At 39.7% G+C, this 22,599-nt stretch overlaps 1 protein-coding gene across 10 annotated transcripts in view; it reads right to left on the bottom strand.

The window, feature by feature from the left end:
* Positions 1-22,599, bottom strand: part of lrp1bb (low density lipoprotein receptor-related protein 1Bb) — a 351,513-nt gene that overhangs the window by 6,215 nt on the left and 322,699 nt on the right. For 9 of the 10 annotated variants that reach the window (XM_061792342.1, XM_061792345.1, XM_061792351.1 and 6 more), the window contains 10 exons: positions 22,470-22,576; positions 21,222-21,338; positions 20,939-21,112; positions 19,083-19,208; positions 17,181-17,345; positions 12,446-12,607; positions 11,755-11,929; positions 6,677-6,781; positions 2,758-2,871; positions 1,002-1,078 (listed from right to left, as the gene is read on the bottom strand). In XM_061792342.1, coding sequence (XP_061648326.1) covers positions 1,002-1,078; positions 2,758-2,871; positions 6,677-6,781; positions 11,755-11,929; positions 12,446-12,607; positions 17,181-17,345; positions 19,083-19,208; positions 20,939-21,112; positions 21,222-21,338; positions 22,470-22,576 — 1,322 coding nt within the window. The remainder of the gene's footprint in view (positions 1-1,001; positions 1,079-2,757; positions 2,872-6,676; positions 6,782-11,754; positions 11,930-12,445; positions 12,608-17,180; positions 17,346-19,082; positions 19,209-20,938; positions 21,113-21,221; positions 21,339-22,469; positions 22,577-22,599) is intronic. The other variant, XM_061792349.1, reaches the window with a different exon arrangement.

Raw genomic sequence — 22,599 nt, 5'->3', positions numbered from 1 at the left:
ACAACATACAGCTACAACACGAGGACATTAACATCCAACAGAAGTGCGGGTTACCAGGGGACTGCTATTGCTGACGGACTGAGGCAGGAAGTTTATAATGTACTTACAGTAGCTTACTTTTTTTTTCCAACCGTGTTCATCAAAACGTGTGCAACTTCCTGCCTCAATCACTTAATCCGTCACTGCCGTTGTCGGTTAATGTTATTCAGTTGTGGCTGTATTGACCTGTCTTGGCCACTGTATGTATCCATTTTCAACACCGCTTATCCTGGTTAGGGTCGCGGGACGCTGGAGCCTATCCCAGCTGACTTCGGGCAAAAGGCGGACTACACCCTGAACTGGTCGCCAGTCAGTCGCAGGGCACATATAGACACGGACAACCATTCGCACTCACATCAGGCGAGTGTACCACTACACCATCAGTGACACTGTATGTATCACCTCTAAAAAAATGTTTTAACAAAGTTCTTTTACAGAGCAGGAACAAATAAAACAACATGACACAAACTCACGACCTTGGCAGGCAAAGAAGAAAAAGCTTCTTCTTGGTTCTACCAAAAAAAAAAAAAAAAAAATACAAATACGGTAATGGTTTCACATAGCAACAAAAGAGAACCAAATGGTTCATGGATAAAACGGCGAAAGAAGTTGTGAATACAGATGTGTAGTTGTGCCGATCTGACGACTTGGATGTTATTAGCTAGTTAGTGCAACATCTAATCTTTACATAATCAGTGAAAGCACAACATGTTTTTTTTTTTTTTGGAGAGGTGTTATCGACATAACCTGCTTCTGTGGTCTATGAACCTCTAAAGAACTCCATACTGCTATGCATACATAGTCATGTGTGCTATATATAACTATCACCTTTCCAAAGAACCCTAGTGGTGTACAATTGTGCTAGCTGGAACCATGGGTGCTATATAGAACCTCTGAAGCGCCTTTAAATTTTAGAGTGAGGACTCATTCAAACTTAACTATTGCCATTGTGCAGAACTAACCTCCACTGGTATTGTCTGATCTGCTGCTTTTGGGTGCGGGTCTCTCACACTGAGTTCCAGCCCAGTTGCTAGAGCACCTGGTCAGAAGATAGCACGGTTAGAAAACACAACACAAGTCACGAGCGAGAAAACATTTAAACAATGACATGTTGAACTCAACAAACCGACATCTCAAGAAAAAGCACAATGTTGTGTTCACACAGTGAGTGATGTTGATTACTTATTGTGTGGATAGAAACAAATAAAAAGATGATATCAGGACAAGAAGTCCTTGTATTATTTGTGTTCTGCCTGGGCATGATGTATGTAACGGAGAAGGTACAATATGTAATTTTCACACGACTACCGCGGATGGGCCTGTAAAGCATGAACGATCCAGGGAGGTGCAACCAGATAATGAATGTATGAATCACTGCTAATTACATGCACTCGTATGAATTACACCATACACAGTATGACACCAACATGAACCTTTAATAGAGAGTCAACATCCTCTGAAATGTTTTGAGCCTGTGTTCCAAGAAGGAACTTCCATCAAGGGGAAAAACATGGCATCCTACTCCAGCTTGTAAGCAATCCTCATATTCAGCTTGCTGTCATGCACATGTTGCTAAATGCAGCCAGATGAGCACATGATGTCAAATTCGAGTTCGCCCCCTTGTCCTTGTGCTGGGCGAGGGCTGCATGAGATGGGTGAAATAGTGACGGTCGTGCAGCAACTGTTCATGAAACAAGTGCCTCGTTGGATTCACCTGACATGCTCATTAGAGCTCTGAATAAACGATGTCGGCAACTTCGACTCGGCAGATTGGTGAAATGTAACATAATGCAGTATTAACATACTGTAAGTAATGTATGTACGTCTGTAAAATCTTTCAAAATAAGGATGGACAGATAACTCTGCCTTGCTTTTAGGAGGAGGAGTATTAGCATTCATCAATTTTTATCCATCTCAGGGGGCCGCCATGTTTGGCAATATCGCCTTCTGCTGTTGGACGAAATTGTCACAAGGTCTCGTGCTTGTGTTGGGAAAGTCATGTGACCAACTCCAGAGAACAGGTAGTGGACTTCTCCCTTCAGTGGAAAACAAGCAAAACTACAGGTTGATGACATAAACTAAACAAACTAAAATTTTGTACAAACCGTCATTATTCCGTAGTTATGCTAGTTATCACAGCACACACGGGGACCCCGCTACCTGTTTTGTGGGTATGGCCACTTGATGTTTGCAGCGCAAGTGCGACAGCAATTGTGACGTTCATTTCAGCCAACAGTAGAGGGCGATATTGACAAACATTGTGGCGCCCAGAGATGGATGAAAATTGATGAAATATTCTGTTTAATTCAAATTTCACGTACGCAATATTAATCAGAATACTGTGTTTCAACTATTGAGGGCATATACATTGTATTCTTGCCCCCGATTTTTTTAGTTTAGTTCACCTTTAAAGGACATGCGTCTACTTTTAAATAAGAGTCAGGGAAAACACTGACTACTGCTATTTTTACCATGCTACATCTTGAGTGACCCTTCACTCAAAAATAGGACAGTCTGTAATCATTCCCTGCGAACAGTATGTAATCACCTTTCCTAATGTATTTTTGAGCACTTGTTACATAAAGAGTTACTACTCCAAGGTGGTAGAAAGAGCCCATTTTGTGGACAGGCTACATAATGGGAGCCAGATGGAGTTGAGTGAGGCGTCAACAAAGCGGGTGACAGGGCTCTGGATACGTCGGTGGCGAGGTGACCTACTTGCAGCGGGGTTTGTTAAGAGCTGTTAATGTGCACATCCCCTCATTCTGACAGAAGTAATCGCAGGGGTTGGCCAGCTCATCGCAACGTTGGTTCTTGAACCCTGATGTGCAGCTGCAAAACATTGCGTTTGGAGTGATGAAACGGCCTTTCAAATAGCACACTGTTGACCTTGCCATTTGCATGATGTGTCCTGATTGACACAGTGAAGCCTTCGAGTGGATTCGAGTTGAAGATGGAGTGCATGCGTGCGCTATGTAGCAAAATCTAAATGCGAGTTACATTATATACACAGAATAGATCAGCTGCGCACTCAATGAAAGAAAAAACATTGGTTTGGTTTTACCTCAAGTTCATTAAGACCAAATCATCTCATGAGATGTTACTTTTAACTACATAGGATCAATGTAGACAGGGTAGCAGGGAATATTGCCTCCTACCACAAATAACACACTAATACATTAAAACAACACGATACATGAATATCATAGAAAACACAATATTTTCAAAAACATACTTTATAGAGCGGTGCCTTAAGATATGAGTTTAATTTGTTCCGTGACCACGCTCATAACTCAAAATCATATTTTCCAAGTAAAATGAATGGAAATGACAATAATCTGTTCCACTCTGCCCAAAAAAACGATAAACATTTTTGTAATGTATTTTTAATAAGGAAACTAGTACATTATGATATTTTACTTTATCAAAACATGAAGTAATAACAGTCAAATAGAATGTATATAATTAAATGGTTTGTGAATTTGGATTAATTCAGTATAATACAGGCATGCAGACAGTTTCACAACTACTGTAGTCACGTACATAATCACAGTAATATTAGTTATTCGCAGAGGATAAAGACAATCTGCATGCGAGTATTGTTATATTGTGTGTCTACATGTGTTGCTGCACTCTTTTTGCTCAAATAGTCGTTGCTTAAAGTTCTATAGGACTGCAGATGCTATTCCTCAACCTGTCTATGGTGTGTCCTCATTATGTGTTTGCATTAAGCGAGCAGACTTTAAGACAAAGTTATATGGTTGCTTTAAACAGACAACATATTTTTATGTTGTTATCCTTAAACTGGAAGTATCATTAAACAGCTTTAAGTGTCTTTTTTGAAGAATTGTTTACTATCTGCCAAACTGCTGCTCGTTGTGTGTTCACTGCCACTAAACAGCGCTTGTGTCTCAATTTTTTTATTTGCTGGTCAAAGCAAAAAAAAAAAAAAATCGGCCAAGTGACGACTCGAATCTCGAAAAACTCCGGTCACTCATACTACTGTATTTTCAAGTTTCAAGACCACTGATGCTGCTGTGAAACATCTTTAATTGTAAGTACAACTTTACATGAAATAAGTGAGTAACAATAAATCGAATGTATCACATGTCCATCAGTTATTCTAATTCGGCAAAATGCACATTTTATTGCAGTTTAATATGAAAGGACGATGGAGCGAGACCTCTCCTGCACCACTCACTGGAGCTCCTGTGATTAAAATGTGAGCCGTCCAGTGAATTTTGCAATGAGTGGGACCTTGACTACTGCAGGAAGGAATGATTGTGAATAGATTTAGAAGTCATTGAAGTTAAGACGAATCTGAGCGCTGCCTAAATTGAGGATTGCTTTTTCTGTGCTTATAAATCACAGCTGCCAAATGTACGGCATATTAGTCATTGTGAAAAACGACGTACCGAGCCGGCCGCGGATTAATACCTGCTGAGTTATAATCGCACGCTGTGCAAAAAGAAAGCTCCAATAGGAAACTGTAAATCTATTTCCAAAGCCAAACAGTAAAAGTTTGGAAAGAATGTACCTTCTGGAATTGAGGTTGGACGTTTTTTTGCAGTCGAAGCCACGGTGATGAAAGTCGAGTTGACGTCGATTCATCGATGACTTTGACATTTTTCCAGTTGTCAACTCACTATGCATCCTTTCGCATCCAAACACAAGCTCACGCACTCATTTTTAATTTTATATAGCAGTGTTTTATATAGCAGTGTATACTATTTTTTTTTTTTAAATGACAGGAGGTGGGAACGCTTGATCCGACCATCTGTGAAAACATGGTGTCAGAGTGCTATTTGCTATTGGATGGGTGAGTCAGTCAATATATTATCTGTCTTTGCACTGTTACAGGAGGGCATTTGGTGAATTCGCTGACATGGGGATTTAAGGCTGCCAGTCAACTAGCATTAGCGGCTGCTTCTCCGCTTCATGCGGAGCGTCACGTGACCAAACCCGGAAAATAAGTTAAGCCGGCTTCCTGTGTATGTTGCGATAACTAGCATAAGTACGGGCTGATGATATGATGGTTTGAACACAAATTTAGCTTTCTTTATGGCTGGTGTCTCCAGACTAAAATTAAATATGTTTGTCTTTTATTCATACAGGTACAGCATGAAATGCTATATGTAAAAATGAACAAAGCCCAAAAAGATTTAGTCATCTTTGGTAGTTCTTGAAGACAACTTGTGTAAAACAAAAGACAGTGTAGAAGTTTAATATTTCTACAGTTGCTTTGTCTCAATCTCCTGCCATAGGGCTCCGCCTCCGCCAGTCACCTGAACTGGAAGGAGGTGCTTCGACTTGTTTGCTGAATGCGAAAGTTGGTTGCGCATAACCTCTAGTCAGATGGGCGTGCATTTATTATAATTGAAGGTAGACGTGCATATTTTGCAAGTGACTGTACTACCGGTCTCATTTTGAGTCAAATATTTCCACACAGTTAAGGCACTGCTGCTAGTTTGCTGCGCCGACTGACCACCTGTTGATTGCAGCGAGGCTTCTGCGTTGTTAATGCCAAAACATGTGATTTCCGATTAACTGACTACAAGCTGTAATCGTGCTTGTGTAGCGGTAAAGTCGACTAGTTGATTCGACCCCTACTCTGGAATAGAAAGACAAAACTTGTGGTAAAAAGACAGTGCCAAAGCTGCTGTAAGGTATCCATACAGAAAATAAATACTGTTAATTTAAGAAGAGACAGTCTTTTTTTGGTATTACTACACCCAAGTATTATCGATCAAAGCAATGCAATTTGGCCTTGTGAGTTTGGTAGTACGGCAAAGTAAAGATTTTTGATAAAGTTGTACATATCTTCACATGCATCTCCTGTTCCTTTTAGGAAATAATAAACCCTGTGATCAGATCTGTTGACCTCATCCAATAGGATAGAATCATTTGCATAGAAATTGATTCTATCCACTTGAATTTGTGAGACGAGTACAAATTTCAATCTAGCAAGCCTGGACAATGGGCAGTTAAAAATGCAGACCGTTGGGCTTGAGAAGAAAGGATTTCCAATTTCCCCCTTGAAGAAATTTTTAACAAAGCGCTGCATGCGATTATAGCTCCGGTGATATTAATCTATGGGCCATGCTTGGAGGAGTTACATCATTTTTTTTTTTTTTTTCTTCGACTGGGTGTCATGTTCAATGACTGACACATACCCCCTTTTTTCAAGACAGCAAACTTCTAAATCCTACGAGTGAAGAGAGTCAGGGAAACCTGACACAAGCTCTTTACTGCAAGGAGGACTAGTGTGATATGCTCCAAATGGCAAGCTATGAACAGGAGTCCACCTTCTTTTTTTTTTTTTTTATCTACGTGAACGCCTTAAGCCACAGCAACATGTCACACAGCGTAAGATGGCGCTCTGGCATCCAGCCCCATGCTGTGCCATCGCCTCAGCAATATGACATCAAACATAAGTTGGGTTTTAGGATTGTGTTGCATAGGAAAATTACTAAGTTGTACGACTCTCCGATCCAGGCAGGCAAATGGGACCCCGTGATGGTTCTCGGCAGTGCTACTCAAGTCAGGCTTACTGGGATGAAGAACCGCCATTTTCGTGTAGGCAGCGAGGGTGAGAATAATCACAGTCTGTCTCTCGTGTCATTAAGTAGTGACTTACTGACAGAAAGGAAGGTTGGTGTCGGGGTCCAGGTGACAAGTGCCTCCATTGTAGCAATATCCATCACACAGTTGACAGCTTGGTGCAATTCGCCCATTTGTGCAACTGAGGGGGGGAAATAATGAATTTGTGTGACAAGTAAAACAATAGACTACATGCAATGAACGAGAGTTTGTTCCAAATATGTGTATATATATATATATATATATATATATATATATATATATATATATATATATATATATATATATTTTACCAGGAGCAAAAAGCAGAAATTTATAAAAATAAATGACAAATGTGCAAAAATAGTTACATTTCAGGTACTAAATCTGTAATAACAGTCTGCTTTTATTAAATACCCCCCAAAAAAGGTAATTTGACATCCACGTTGTCATCAGAGAGTCATGATATACTGTAGATTTTTATCAGTTGTTTATTTTGTATTTGTTTATTGGAAAATGAATGAATGAAATGAAATAAAATTATGCGGTATTGAGAAGGGGGGGAGGGGAATGAAACAGAACTATCCATGCTTCATTACTAGTCAAACATACTACTTGGCAGCTTCACTGATTAGAACCTTGCACAAACTAGCACCTGTTTTGTGACATGTGAGAGATACTTGCATGCAGTGGTGCCTTGAGATACGAGTGACTCCACTTATTCAAGAGCTATTCAGGATACAAACCCTAATTGGGACGATTTTTTTGGTTTGACTTGCGAGCAAAAAAAATCATTACGAGTGCTATATAGTGGCACTAAACTCAACTCACTTCACAACAGGCAGGAGTTTAGTATCATGAACAAATCTTCAAAAAGCGCCTTTAAGCTGTTTAATGCCACTCCCCATTCAAGCTTATTGTCAAACGAAACATAAAATAAAACGAATCCCACGTTGTGTGTAAAAACCAACGGCATAACTTGGCCTTCAAGTTCGCTTAACTTAATGCTAAGAAATAATTGGAAACACCAAAAGGCTAACGAATAGCATGTAGGTATTAATGGATGGAATTGAACACAAACGGTGCCATAACACATGGACACAGATAACATAACAATACTCACAGGCGCATATTCTTTATCCTCTGTGAAAAAACGACCAATATTACTGCAAATTACTGAGTCACTTACGGAAGCTGAGTGAAACATTTTCTTCATTTGTTTGTATGACAGTATAATACTGGTGGGGTGGCCAAGTCGCGCCGCAATCACTTCATGACGACGCACAAACTGCTTATGCTTTACATTTTATTTAATGGTTATTACTGTAAGTTTTTTAAAAAGTACAATATTAGAGAGTGCTATTTTCCATATTAAAAACACATAACAAAAATGTTTGTCGTGTTTTGGGGTGGAGGCTGGAAAGGATTGATGGGATTTCCATTCATCTCAATGGGGAAAGAGGAAATGATATACAAATGTTTTGAAATACGACCGTAGTCATATTCCATTTTTCGTACCGCTTATCCTCCCTCAGGGCGCAGGTATGCTGGAGCGTATCCCAACTATCTTTGGGCAAGAGGCGGGGTACACCCTGAACTGGTCAGCAGCCAATTGCAGGCAGTGATATCGGTAATGCGTTACAAATTTACATCTTCTGTTACAAAGTAACGCATTACTCCAAAATTCCCCCATTTTGAGTAACAAGCAAAGTAACGTGTTACTTTCCCCGGGAGTGTAATTGAACTTCAGTTACTTTTTCAAACCGGCAATAGTTACTTTTGCGTCATCAATTTCTCTCACCAAGTACTGATTAGTGGCTGGTGACTCTGAAAAAACGCAGTCCAGCCATTCAATAGCATTTAACCGCTCACGCAGACCGCTGATTTCTCAATAAGCGGAAGAAAGCGATAGGGAGGTGATTGTTGATTCTACAATGCACAGTGACCTTGCAGTACAATAGAAGTGCAAAGAAATGTACGATTTCACTATTTTTGTTATTTTCCTTTGTAAAAAGTGTATTTGATTGTTGTTACTTTTTTAACTTATACATTAAGAATATAGTTTTACTGGCGTGTTAAGTGCGCAATCCATTGTGGGTTAATTATTCATGCGTGGTCATAAATCGGTCATGGAGGTTAAGGACTGACTCACTGAAGGATTTACAATACTTATCTTAAATAATAGTTACAATGAAAAGTGAGAAGTTTCAAGTTCGTCTGTAGTCCGGACAGTGAGCTAGTTTAACGAACTGCACGGCTGACGTCACGTAAGTAAATGCTTCTCCCCCCGTCCATCACCCACAGCTTTGCTCGTTAAACAGTTGCGTAATCTTGTCACCGTTTCTCGCGCTTCGCATCAAAGTTACGATGTTGGGAGCAATGGTTTGTGTGTGTGTGTGTGTGTGTTTGTGTGCCCCCAATATCAAACCGGCACTTACTTTAACATTTACGTACACGCACACACAAACGCACATACGCACGCACGCACGCACGCACGCACACACACACACACACACACGCACACAGTTGCCTTCATGGACCACAATCGGCATCTATCAGTTAAGAGTCTTTAGATAAGTTTACTGAGAATGGTGTGCTTGTTTACGTTTAGGTACTTACTATACTGTGTTGCCATGTCAAGTCTGCGCTAAGTTGCTCATTTAATGTGGCTTCAACTACACTAATATTTCAGTTATTTGTTCATGTTGATGACATCCTTCTGTAATTTGTGTGGCGTACATTACCAAGTACTGGGTACAGTTAAGTTAATGCTTTTTTTTTGTACTGTGGATAACTGATATTCCTGCCACTTGGCAGCTGCTGAAAGTAACTAAAAAGTTACTTTTTTCTAACTTTGTTACTTTTGAAATCAAGTAATCAGCAAAGTAACTAAATTACTTTTAAGATCAAGTAATCAGTAAAGTAACTAAGTTACTTTTTCAAGGTAACTGTGGCAACACTGATCGCAGGGCATATATAGACAAACAGTCATTCACACTCTTATTCACACTTATGGGCAATTTAGAGTCTTCAATTAACCTACCATGCATGTTTTTGGAATGTGGGAGGAAACCGGAGTAACGGGAGAAAACCCACGCAGGCACAGGAAGACCATGCAAACTCCACACAGGGGAGGCCGGATTTGAACCTTGGTCCTCAGAACTATATATAGAGTCAGGCCCAAAAATATTTATATATATTACAGTGACAAGTTTTGTTATTTTAGCTGTTTTTGAAAACATATTCAGGATACAATTGTGTAATCAATATGGGCTTAAAATGCAGACTCTCAGCGGTAATTTGAGAGTATCTACATCCAAATTGGAGCAAGGGTTTCGGAATTGCAGCTCTTTAATACATAGCTGCCTCTTTTTCAAAGGACAATTGACTCAGAAGGCTGCAAAAAAAAATAAGGCTGCATGGGCTCTTCCCTCGTTAACCAGTCATCAATTAAGCAGTTAAAAGGTCTGGAATTGATTCCAGGTGTGGTGTTTGCATTTGAAAGCTGTTGCTGTGAACACACAACATGCGGTCAAAGGAGCTCTCAATGGACGTGAAACAGAAATCCATCAGAGCGATAGCAGAAATGTTAGGAGTGGCCAAATCAACACTGGTACATTCTGAGAAAAAGAAAAAGTGCACTGGTGAGCTTGGGAACTCAAAAACGCCTGGATGTCCACGGAAGACAACAGTGGTGGATGATCACAGAACCTTTTCATGATGAAGAAAAAACCCTTCACAACATCCATACAAGTGAAGAACATGCTCCAGGAAGTAGGTGTATCAGTATCGAAGTCTACCATAAAGAGAAGACTTAATGAGAGTAAATACAAAGGATTCACCACAAGGTGCAAACCATTAATCAGCCTCAAAAATAGAAAGCCCAGAATTGACTTTGCCAAAAAACACCTGAAGAAGCCAGCCCAGTTCTGGAAAAGCATTCTTTGGACAGATGAGACTAAGATCAACCTGTACCAGAATGCTGGGAAGAAGAAAGTTTGGAGAAGAATTGGAACAGCTCATGATCCAAAGCACACCACATCTTCTGTACTTGGTGGAGGCAGTGTGATGGCATGGCTTCCAATGGCACTGGGTCACTTGTGTTTATTGATGATGTGACAAAAGAGAGAAGCAGCCGGATGAATTCTGAAGTGTATAGGATATACTTTCTGCTCAGATTCAGCCAAATGCAGCAAAGTTGATTGGACGGCGCTTCACAGTACAGATGGACAATGATCCAAAAAATACTGCAAACGCAATGCAGGAATTTTTTAAAGCAAAGAAGGTGAATATTCTGGAATGGCCGAGTCAATCACCATATCTCAACTCAATCAAGCATGCATTTCACGTGCTGAAGACAAAACTTAAAGCAGAAAGACCCACAAAGAAGAAACAACTGAAGACAGCTGCAGTAAAGGCCAGGCAAAGCATCACAAAGGAGGAAACCCAGCGTTTGGTGATGTCCATGGGTTCCAGACTTCAGGCACTCATTGCCGGCAAAGGATTCTCATCAAAATATTGAAAAGTTACATTTTACTTCGGGTTATGTTTATTTGTCCAATTACTTTTGAGCCCCCAAAATGAGGAGCGTTTGTATAAAAACAGCTGCAATATATATATATATATATATATAGATGCGACTAAGTTGGAGCAATCATATTTTCATGGAATGCTGCCTTGTACACAGGCAACATTATGTGGTTGTTTTAAATTTTTAAAAATATGTAATTTTCTTTGTTTTACATTTTGTTTGACAGTAAACTTTAGCTGGGAGTGGCAATAAATAGCTTGAAGTCTTTTTCTTGAAGATTTGTTCACTATCTGTCAAACTGCTGCTTGTTGTGAAGCACAGTTCCATGCCACCATATAGCGCTCTTATAAATATTTTCTCGCAACTCAAAACTAAATAATGGGCTCAATGATGGCTCGTATCTCGGAAAAACTTGCAATTCAAGTCCTCATAGCTCAAGGCACCAATGCACATCACATCAGGTCTAATGATTGCAAGTATTTAATGTGTTGTACACGTCTGGGATTGGATAAACATAAATAATGCAAAATCCGACTTCAACCACATAGCAGCACAACGTACCTCCCGACAGAAGAAGCAACAGTGAGCAGAAGGCGATAACTCACTTGCAAACCACATCTGCTGTCACCTCGCTAATGAGGCACGGCGCGCCATGGCACCGAAGACACTTGTCCACCTCACACTTGTTTCCCTCGAACCTGGCAGGACACACGCACTCCACGTAGCCGCTACTGGAAAGCGTGCACGCCTTGGAGTTCACGCAATAGTGGTGACAAATATCTGCTTTCCCATTTAGAGAGAAATAAAGAAAGAGGATGTTAATGACACACCAGGAATGTAGTTTGAGCTGCTTTAATTGGACTTGTGAAAGGTTTTAATGGGACTTAATTATCCTTATCAAATGACATCTTAGCCACAGTTGAAAACATTTCACCCGTTGGGCAAACAATCGGAGGATACTAATGATGTCTAGCTAAAATTGTTTCCCCCACTAACAATAATTACAAAGCAGTGTGAAAGACGACAATAAAATCTTTATCACTTCCGCACAGAAACACCCAAAGGTTGTTTGATTGTGGTATTTTCATTTTGTTTATTAGAAAATATGATATTTGTGTGTGGGGGGGAGGGGGTGGGAGAAACGCCCTGATCTTTTAAACATGTAGGTTTGCAGACGCATCTGAATTCAATTCCTCTGCTGTTTGATCACGCTTCTTTGCATCAATCATGTGAAGCAAACAAGGCATTTGAATTATTTTGCACATGGCGCCATTAAATTGGAGGTGCAGAACTCACGGTATAGACAGCGCTCTCCTGTGTACTCTGACAAACACCGGCACACTGGCTGGTTCCCCTGAGTGACGTCACATGTTCCACCGTTCAAACAGTAGTTGTCGCATATCCTCCTCTCGCAGAATGGCCCTGAGAAGCCCAGAGGACAGTGGCAAGTCGGCTTACCTAGATAAATGGAGACGTTAGAGGAAGGATTAGGGAATATAAGGAAAACTAGTAACACTCGTCTATAAATAAGGTGAAGGAGCTAAAAGCACTCCAAATGTTTTACAGAGCCACGGGCCATTGGGATTAGACGTCAAACAAAAAATTGACAAAATAATTCCTGCAATGGTTCCTAAATGCAGCACGATAATCTAGATTCCTAAAATAAAATAAATAATAGTAATAAAATAATCAAGGAATGACAAAAAAGAAGATTAAATATTACATTTGGTCCGTTTACATTTGGTCCAGCTGGTACACCTCCATTTTTTATATGTCACTATTGAGGAGCTAACTTCCGGAATGGACACATCAGTGGTCCCTCGATTTTACCTTGTCCTTGGAACTCCTTCGAAGCGCGATCCTTGCCCCTCAATGTACATTTAACTCAATTGAAACGCTCCTTAATATAGCTCTGTGATTACAACTTCTGGGTCACGGTCGAACAATAGAGGAGCGGGACATTAGTAACGTTTCAATTCAGAGGAATGGGAGCCACTCTAAATTGTGTTTACGTTTGAATGTGACTGTGCTGGCGACCAGACCAAGGTGTACCCCAGATCTGACCCAAAGTCAGCCGGAATAGGCTCTAGCCCCCCATGACCCAAATTTTGACAGTGCGCGATACAAAATGAATGGATGGATGGTTATTACTGTATATCTCATATAAGATTTGGCAATACAGTTGCTTTTGAAGCATATGTCTCAGTATAGCGTGGTTGGGTCAACTGACTTATCACTTGTGTTATATTACAGTTTATAATACAAGTGCAGTATACACTGGAAATATCAAATGTTTGAGTGCCTGTCCAGAATACCAAACAATTTACATTGACTGACAACTCTGTGTAACGTGATCGTATTGCTGGATGGATGGCATGACTCCACCCCCACATTAAGACAGTTAGCGACAAAGAAAAAAAAAATCCACTCAGTGTACGACAACAATTTTCCAAACAATGTGAGCTTCAAAACAATAGGCACCAAAGCAGAACAAATAAAGTTCTTTTTTTTTTAAACTCAGAAATAGCCTGCAGGCAGTTTGGACAAGCACTAAACATGACAATGTATCCATATATTGACGCTCGTGCTAATAAAACATATTACAGACCACCAAAGTAATGTGTGGCATCGCCATGGCAATGATAGAAATGTTACTTGCGTTAGTGCAAGATGGAATTGCATAAAACATTTGCATAATCTTTTTTAAAAAGTACTAAGTGCAAAATGGAGCTTCTGTGTTGGGAGCAGAGCACAGGCGTACATAGAGACATAACACACTCCAGCACCTCCACGCGCGTGTAGGGATAATCCAGCATTAAATTGGAATTGTAAGATTTTGAAACAGACCTGAAAAATTATCCACTACACTGTATATGGAGAAGATTATTAAATATGAGCGACTTTTAAATTCAAATATGTTGAGGAGCCTTCCTGTGATACATCCATCCATCCATTTTCTGAGCCGCTTATCCTCACAAGGATCGCAGGCGTGCTGGAGCCTATCCCAGCTGTCATCGGGCAGGAGGCGGGGTACACCCTGAACTTGTTGCCAGCCAATCGCAGGGCACATATAAACAAACAACCATCCGCACTCACATTCACACCTAGGGGCAATTTAGAGACTTCAATTAACCTAATATGTATGTTTTTGGGATGTGGGAGGAAACCGGAGTCCCTGGAGAAAACCCACACAAGCACGGGAAGAACATGCAAACTCCACACAGGCGGGTCGGGGATTGAATCCCGCTCCTCAGAACTGTGTGGCAGACGCTCTAACCAGTCGGCCACCGTGCCGCCTCCTGTGATACAGTGATTGACAATTTATGTCAGTCAAAAATGTGTCATTTTGTAGAATAATTACAAAATTGCCACTCTTTGATTGCTGCTCTGTGGTTCCAGTGACATAATTCTAAGTGAAACAGTTGTTCACGCAATAAAAGAAACAACTCTGTCTTCGTTAGAATTGGCTCCTCATTAGCAGTTAATTAGTAGACAATGGAACATGTGCACAATGGTACCTCTAAAGTAGAAATCAATCCTAGGCAACTTAAAGGGCATATATAATGAAAATAATTTACTTGTTAATTGCTTGTATACAAATACGTGGGTCTCTGCGGTGCCTGCCCGACCATCAAGTGTGAAATTACATCGCCAAGTAAATCTTTTGTTAGCTGCCTTTTCCCTAAAATGTGCCTGTAAAGTGAGCCAGGGTGAACTTTACCTACTTGCGACTTTCTAGTTTCACATAATAACGTTCCCGCACAGTTTCTCCACCCACGAGTTGGCAGTTAGGCTGGGCGAACCTTCTACCATTTTCATCTGAAGGCTCTGTTACAGTGGTTTTTACGCCAAGTACCACCGAAAACAATTACTTAGCTTTCCAAGTAACACCGTCATGGCAACATTAAAAGTACAGTAGCGCAGAAGGCTGAAGTGGTTCGATTCCTAAAAAGTATATATAATATTATTGTAAGCCACTGTAAAATTTGCCTGGTTTGAACATTAACACTGTGCTTAAAAATAGAATAATAATATAATTGTGCTTAAATGATTCAATTAAAATGTACTGCACAAATTTTTCCTAAAAACATTTTTGTAAACAGTTGTAAAATAGAAATTCCAAATGTACTGCACTTAAACGGTTAAATCCAACTGAACTCTACTTAACGAGTGTAACGTACTGGAGTTTAAGCCACTTTAACGTTATGCGCAGTTTGAAGATTTAAGATTTTCTTTTGCATACCACTTGAGGGAGCCCTCATACCACGAGTGGTACTTGTACCACACTTTGAGATCCACTGGCAGCGTTCCTACAAATTTGAGATTTAAAAATTCCATACTTTTTCCAGACCTGAATTTCCAGACTTCTCTGTAAAAAAAAAAAAAAAAAAATCGAATTTGTGACATTTGAGTAAATATGCCATTATGTCGCCAGGTAATGGTTCGTATTTGTCAGTTTTTGTGCGAGAAAGTGTCTTGGCGTTTTAATCGCCCATTTTGTTGTTTTCTTCGCATTCTCATCTGCGAGTTACAGAGTTCTCTGCGCCACTTCTGTTTCATCCTTTTTCCCTCAGTTCCTCAGCAACATCCCAGTCATCAAACATGTTGTAATCACAGAATAAAGTAAATCATAAAATCACTCATTATTGTTTTAACTTAGTTAAATTCTGTCAAGAGTACTTAACGTTTACTTACCAGGAAATCTGACTGTGTCAGGTTGCTATGTTTGCTCGTATAATCTAACGGCTGCGTATTAATTTGGAACAATGTAATGATTTTTTGACAGGAACTACTTGAGAAGTTCGAAGGGTGTACATTATCAGCTGATATTTTATACCGATGGAATTTTCTGAGCCAATCACAATCGAGTGTTCACCAAGACCATGGTATAATACTGTGTGCTCTCACACAAACACTGTTGCTGATCGATCTATCTTTTTTAGGTATTCATAATTTTTTGTTTTAGAAAATAGAGCTGCTGTAACAGTCTTGGAAACATGTAACAGTCTTGGAAAACATATTTTTCCATACCATACTTTTCCAGACCTGGAAATTTATGAAATCACATTCCATACTCTTCCATACTAGAAAGTATTAACCGTACACTGCTCATGTCAAAGTCAAAAGGTAAGCAGAGCCACAGTGTAAACACAGATTAGAATTAGCTAACAGTGTTATCACAGTTAGCTTCTGATAGCTGACACATACTCGAATGTTCAACTGAGTTGTCAGAGTCTCGAAGAATCTTCAATAAAACCACAAAACGTCTACGCCGCCATTCATTTGACATTCACTAGTGTGGAGTTGTTTGTGTTTATAATTGGAAACACAGAAGATGCAAATGAAATAAAATATCCCTGGCTTTGTGAACTAGCAAACAGAAAAAAAGGTCCTCCTGCAAATTGTTCCCACAGATGAAGCATACAAAAATGTGTAAAATGTCCTCCTAAAATGTTAAATTAAGGGGAATGCTGAATTGTGTGCCAATACCTTTGTCCATACAGTGGTGCCTTGAGATACAAGTTAAATTTGAATCATTGAATACTGCATTTGAGGGTTGTTCCACATGGATACGGGTATTTTGGCACACTCTACAATAGAAATATTCCCCAAAAATGTGTTCCATACCAAACTGAAATAAACCTCTGGGGAAACTGGGCTCATAAAACTGCACAGCTTGCAGAAGCAGAGCTGCCACATTGATATCATGGGGGAAAGAGATGTGGGGAAATGTTACTATTCATTGGATCATTGTGCAGAAGGGAAAGGGCCTGAAGCCCCCACATTTAAAATGCCATTTTGCATCAGTGTTCTATGCAGACGATTCCCTCGGGGATTATTGTAAAACATGAACCATTAGCTATACGTACTGCATGCTTGTGAGTTGAGAGATTACAATGCCACACTTTTTTGACAAGTAGATGTCAATTTAAAGATGAACCACAACGGGACTGACCCCAGAAAGTGCCCTGATTGACGTGTAATAGAATTTCTGCAGGGCTCAAGCGCCACATCTGTGAAGGTGTCTTACCCAGGGGTGAGCCCATGCAGGTGCCTCCATTTAGGCAATAGTCTGTGCAGTGGTTGACCTCGCAGCGTTCACCTGAGAAATCAGGCCAGCAGTAACACCTCCAGTCTCCTTTCTCATTGGCCAAGCAACGACCTCCGTTCTCACAGGGGGGACGACACAGTTCACCTTCACCACAGGAAAAAAGAAGCCCACATTTCTTATTGTGCGGCTGTGTGTGGAAGTCAATCACAGAAAACAACAACAAAGAGACAAGCTGCAAGTAAATTATAAACAAGGACCACAAAAACTAAAAGAATAGGCAAGCATACAGGAATCACAGTAGAAAGAAATGTCAGATATGATGTCTATATTTCTTCTGGATTTCTGCAAAATCTAATCACAAGTCATTTTAATGCTACATTTTAGAGAGCTGGGAAGTAGTAAATATAGTACTTGGAACTTACAAGGTCGTAGCAAGTGTATCAAGGGAACATGTAGAAGAGGGAAGTGAGAAGTAGCGCTTATATAGCGCAACAGTATATCCTATACTGCTTTTTAAGGTAAGCGGATGAAATAGAGCTTATCTTAGCTGATTTTGGGCCAAGGTACACCCTGGTTTGCCAGGCAATCACAGGGCACATATAGACTAAGAACGATTCACTCTCGCATTCACACCGATAGGCATTGTGGAGTTTTCAATTAACCTTAGGCCGGCCACACACTGAGTATAACGGCGGAATGCAATTGAAGTGGAAAAATTTGTAGTTGGCGACTCACACCCGCACAACAAGCGAATGAGCACATCTACCGACACCAGACAGTACTGACTCTGTATTGAGTTTTGAGGCTCCACATACCATATACTGTGATGTATTATTTATTTATTTTTATTGAACAACAAAAACATGGTGCAATTGTCAAGGAAGAAGTGGATTGTCAAAAAAAAGACAGGAAACGGGCAAGCATAATGGAGAAAGTGTGGATATTTTGAGAGGCCGTTGGCAATGATTGATTGCCCCATTAACTGACTTCACCGCTGCATTTAGGTGAGTTTCCACCCTTTGCTTTATAGCCCAGGTACATATGAAATTATAAATATAGTTGAGTATTATTATAAAACAATATATTACATATACATACGGTATATACGGTACAATATTGGCGGCCGACATATATATGTATGTATGTATGTACATATTGTGTGCAATTTTGATTGGCTGTTACATCTACTGTATGACGTAGCGACGCTGTTCACAGGCAATTAAAATTTTGAATCATTGCAAAACTAGTAGCCAAAGGTCGACCACTAACGAAAACTAGTTGCCGAACCCCGTGCGACAGTTCTTTCAGGTTCGACCGTGCCGCTTGGTGTGCAGCAGGCCTAAGAAGCATGTTTTGGGGACGTGGGAGGAAGCCAGAGAGGCGAGATTCAGATGCAGAACCTCTTGATTGTGAGGCAGACATGCTAACCACTATCACAGGATGTTGCCTGCATTTATTTTCATCCATCCGTCCATTTTCTATAGTGCCTAATGAGGATTGGGGTTGTGGGTGAGCCGGGGCCTATAGAGTTGACGCTGAAGCATATTCTGGACTGGTTGCCATCCAATCACAGGGCACATTAAGACATTTACATTCACACCTACGGACAATTTAGTGTCAGTACCTGATATCTACACACAAATACTCATGCATACAGGTTAACAACTACAGGTATAGTAGCTTATTTACTGTAATCTTTTCTTTTAGAAATCTTTTATGTGTGACTGCTACTACATGGTGGTAAATTGAGATACATTAATATGACTTGACTGCAGGTGGTAATCCCTTGTGCTTTTTCCGAGCTGGAGGCCTGATATTTCCTACTTCCCAATTTTCTGTAATGCAGCATAACAGTGCCACAAAACTAAAGTATAAGCCCACCTGAGGTGTTGACATCACTACAGCTGCCATTGATCAGTATTTTGCCCTCCGGACAGGTACATCTGGCACCAGTTGGGTTGAGTAAACACATGAAATCACAAGACATCCTCAGGCATGGATTTGACGCTGTTGGGAAAAGTAAGAGTGGGTCTGTGATACATTTTTGGAGCAGTAATTAATTCAAATATGTTATTTATTCTCTGTTCCTATTATGAAGGGTGGTGGGATATTTGTTACAGCTCTGAGAGGCGCACAGATGAACATTTGCCCAATTTTACATGCACATCATTCCCAGACTGAATACTCAAGCAGTGTGGATGTGTCCAGAAATACCTAATACGTAATTTCTTGTGGATAATGTGCATTTTTCCCCCAAAAAATTGTCAAAAGTCAATAGTGCGCATTATATATTGGTATAGGGGGAAATGAAAACACTTTCACATTTTATAAATGTATGCCGCCATCTAGAGGTTATGAGAAAGCTGTACACTTCCGTTTCAATATACCACCGCCACCTAGAGGTTATAAGAAATGTGTACACTTTCATTCTAATGTGCCACCGCCACCTAGAGGTTATGAGAAACGTGCAGCCTACACTTTCATTCTAATATGAGAGGGGTACGTATAACTGCATATACTGTATGTACAGTTGTGCTCATAAGTTTACATACCCTGGCCGAATTTGTGAAATATTTATTTATTTATTTATTTTTAAATAAAACTGATGACTGAACAACATCCATCATTAATTTCTTCATGGTTATGTTTTGTTTAATGATGTTTTTCTGAAATGATTTACAGTATAATATGAATCCCATTAAAATAAAATTAAACGTGTTTCACCTTGCCCTTCATGTTTTCTTGAAAGAATTGTACCCATCTTACAAATTCTGCCTGAGTAATCAAACATATGAGTACAACGGTGTGTTTTCTCATTTACTAAATACAAGTAAGGCGGTGAATTTCAAAATAAGAGCAAGTAAATACAAATAAAGTATTACGTGTTCAAATAAAGTGCTTAATTTCAGAATAATTATTTGAAAAAAACTAACAAAATACAGATAATACTTCATGTTTTGATCATATGGCTAGAAGCAAAATCATGCATTCTAAAAATGCATTGTACATAGGTAGAAGGGTTTTCCAGAATTTTGATGTCAACTTTGGGGGTGTGTATGATACATGGATGCGTATTATACACGATAAATTACGGTATTTGATTATTCTACCTTAAATTGCACTGAAGAACCACATCAAACATCTAAAAATGAATTAATCAAAATAATACTCAGGGGTGGTTATATTTATTTCAATATTGGAAATGACCATACTGATATTGGTATGATCAGATTGCCAAAGAATATCATTCAAGCATGAGAAATCCAAATATTAATGAATTTTTAAAAATAAAGTATGCATGATACTCTGTATACTATTCTGCTTACTTCAATAACTTGACATTTAAAGCCCATAATAAATGTTGTTGGGGAACAGGTAGGCCTCATGTCAAAGCTTTTGATGCCCATCTTCAGCCCACACATTGCATGCCGGGTCGAATGAGTCTCTCAGGGACAGCAAAGCATCCCTTTGAAAAACTGACCAACTGACTCCATTTGAATGCAACTGCGGTTGGACAACTCAGTCATAATGTGATGATGACCTCAGAAGACATTCAGAAATCTTGAATTCGATAATATACAGTAATAGGCCTGCCACTAAGTATTTTCCCACAGTACAAACAGAGGCATACTGTAAACTACAGATTCATCTATACTGTAGTTTGATAATGTATTGTTTGGAATGATGCCTTCTACTTAGTATGTTAGGAAAGACGAATTAAAAAACAAAATTATTACCCTCTTGGTGTTTGAATCGGTGGGAGATCAAAACATTGGTGGGTTTCTCCACACCCAAGTTGAAAAACTCCACAGACTGTTTGGCAAACTTGTGAATCTTGAAGACCTCATGTTTGAGTCCAGTTCCATAGATGTAATCTTCAAATAAATCAATTCTATATGGTTGGGAGATACCTGTAAATACAACACAACAATAGAACTACTGAGACAAGAAAACACAATCGTTTTAATTTAAAAAATGTCTGATCTCAACGAAAGTGAGACATTTTATGCCATAAATTACCATGTCTCTCATTGATCGTGATTAGCGGGTCGGAACCATCCAGTCTCACGCTGCCAATCAGCGAAAGCTCGGGATCAGCCCAGTACAAACGTTGATTGAAATAATCAATAGTGAGCCCTGTGGGGATGAGAAAACAAAGACTTTTATTTACCGTAGAAACAACACAGAGTTCTCGGTGGAAGTCGTCAGGCATTAGGAGAAGCTAAGGTCATGACAGTCCAGCTGAAACGTGAAGCTAACTTTTTTGTGTGTTTCTACCCTTTGGCTTGTTTTTCTTTCCACAATCAATTCTCCTGCGTGGAAATTACAAAGTAGATCTCACCGTATTGTGCATTGCACTTTGGTTGGTAGTGTTTAGGAATGCTTACATTACAATTCCAAACCAATTAATCACTTTTACTTTCTGCACAGCGTTTGACGAGATAGTTGAGAGCCAGGCTGGGTGTTTTAAATAGGTTTTCCACAGATGATGAATTCCTCACTCTGTAAACACAACAGAATGTTGGCGCTTGAATTAAAGGAGGCCAAATCTAATACTCAAAACTAGATCAGCACTGTTTTAGCTTCAGAGACTGGGAAATGTTTCATTCGTATAAATTCCCTTGGCGTTGTTATATTTATGTGTGACCATATCAAAGCTGCATTTTCAAAGCGTTACAAACGCTTCATATATTTGTCATCATACATAAATAAATGTGTGTATTCTCAATGGTTTAAGGTCATTATGTGCCCTACTGACATTCCACTGACACGTCTGTGGACCCCTGTAGCATTGTGACGAATAAATCCAGTTTTCACAATGTTTTGATGGACAGATGATGAAATTACTACAAAAAATATGGTTTTGCAAATGTTTTATGAGAAAAGAAATGCATTACATAACAGCAAGCGGTCATAATGTTATGGTTGTTCGGTGTATGCCACCATTGTTTTGCTTTTATTGCAAAAACTAAACATGTACTCATTAAGGTCGTGGGTAAACTGAGGGGGCCTACTTTGGGAAAGAGAAGTGTAACCTAAACCCTGGAAATGTCGCCAGCCAATCACCAGGGACATACTGTATAGACAACTAACCATTCACACTCACATTCACACCCATGGTGGTTTTAGGGTCTTCAATTAACCTAGTGTGCATTGGAGGGTCGGATCCAGTATTAAAATCCAGAGATAGCTAACCACTAATCCACCATACTGCCAAAACTCAACATGTTATGTAAATAACAAATGGACCATACAAGAATTACCTACCAGTTGGTCTCCTGAGGTTCTTCTCCAAAAGCACTCTGCGTAAAGAACCATCCATGGCAGATTCTTCTATATGCGAGTGATCGCCAACTACACTCCAGTACATCATCCTGCATGACAGAAAAACATTGGG

The sequence above is a fragment of the Phyllopteryx taeniolatus genome, chromosome 12, assembly GCF_024500385.1.
Source record: "Phyllopteryx taeniolatus isolate TA_2022b chromosome 12, UOR_Ptae_1.2, whole genome shotgun sequence".
Classification (NCBI taxonomy): Eukaryota; Metazoa; Chordata; class Actinopteri; order Syngnathiformes; family Syngnathidae; genus Phyllopteryx; species Phyllopteryx taeniolatus.
Note: the sequence above shows the minus strand (reverse complement) of the source record. Positions and strands in the feature narration are given on the sequence as shown.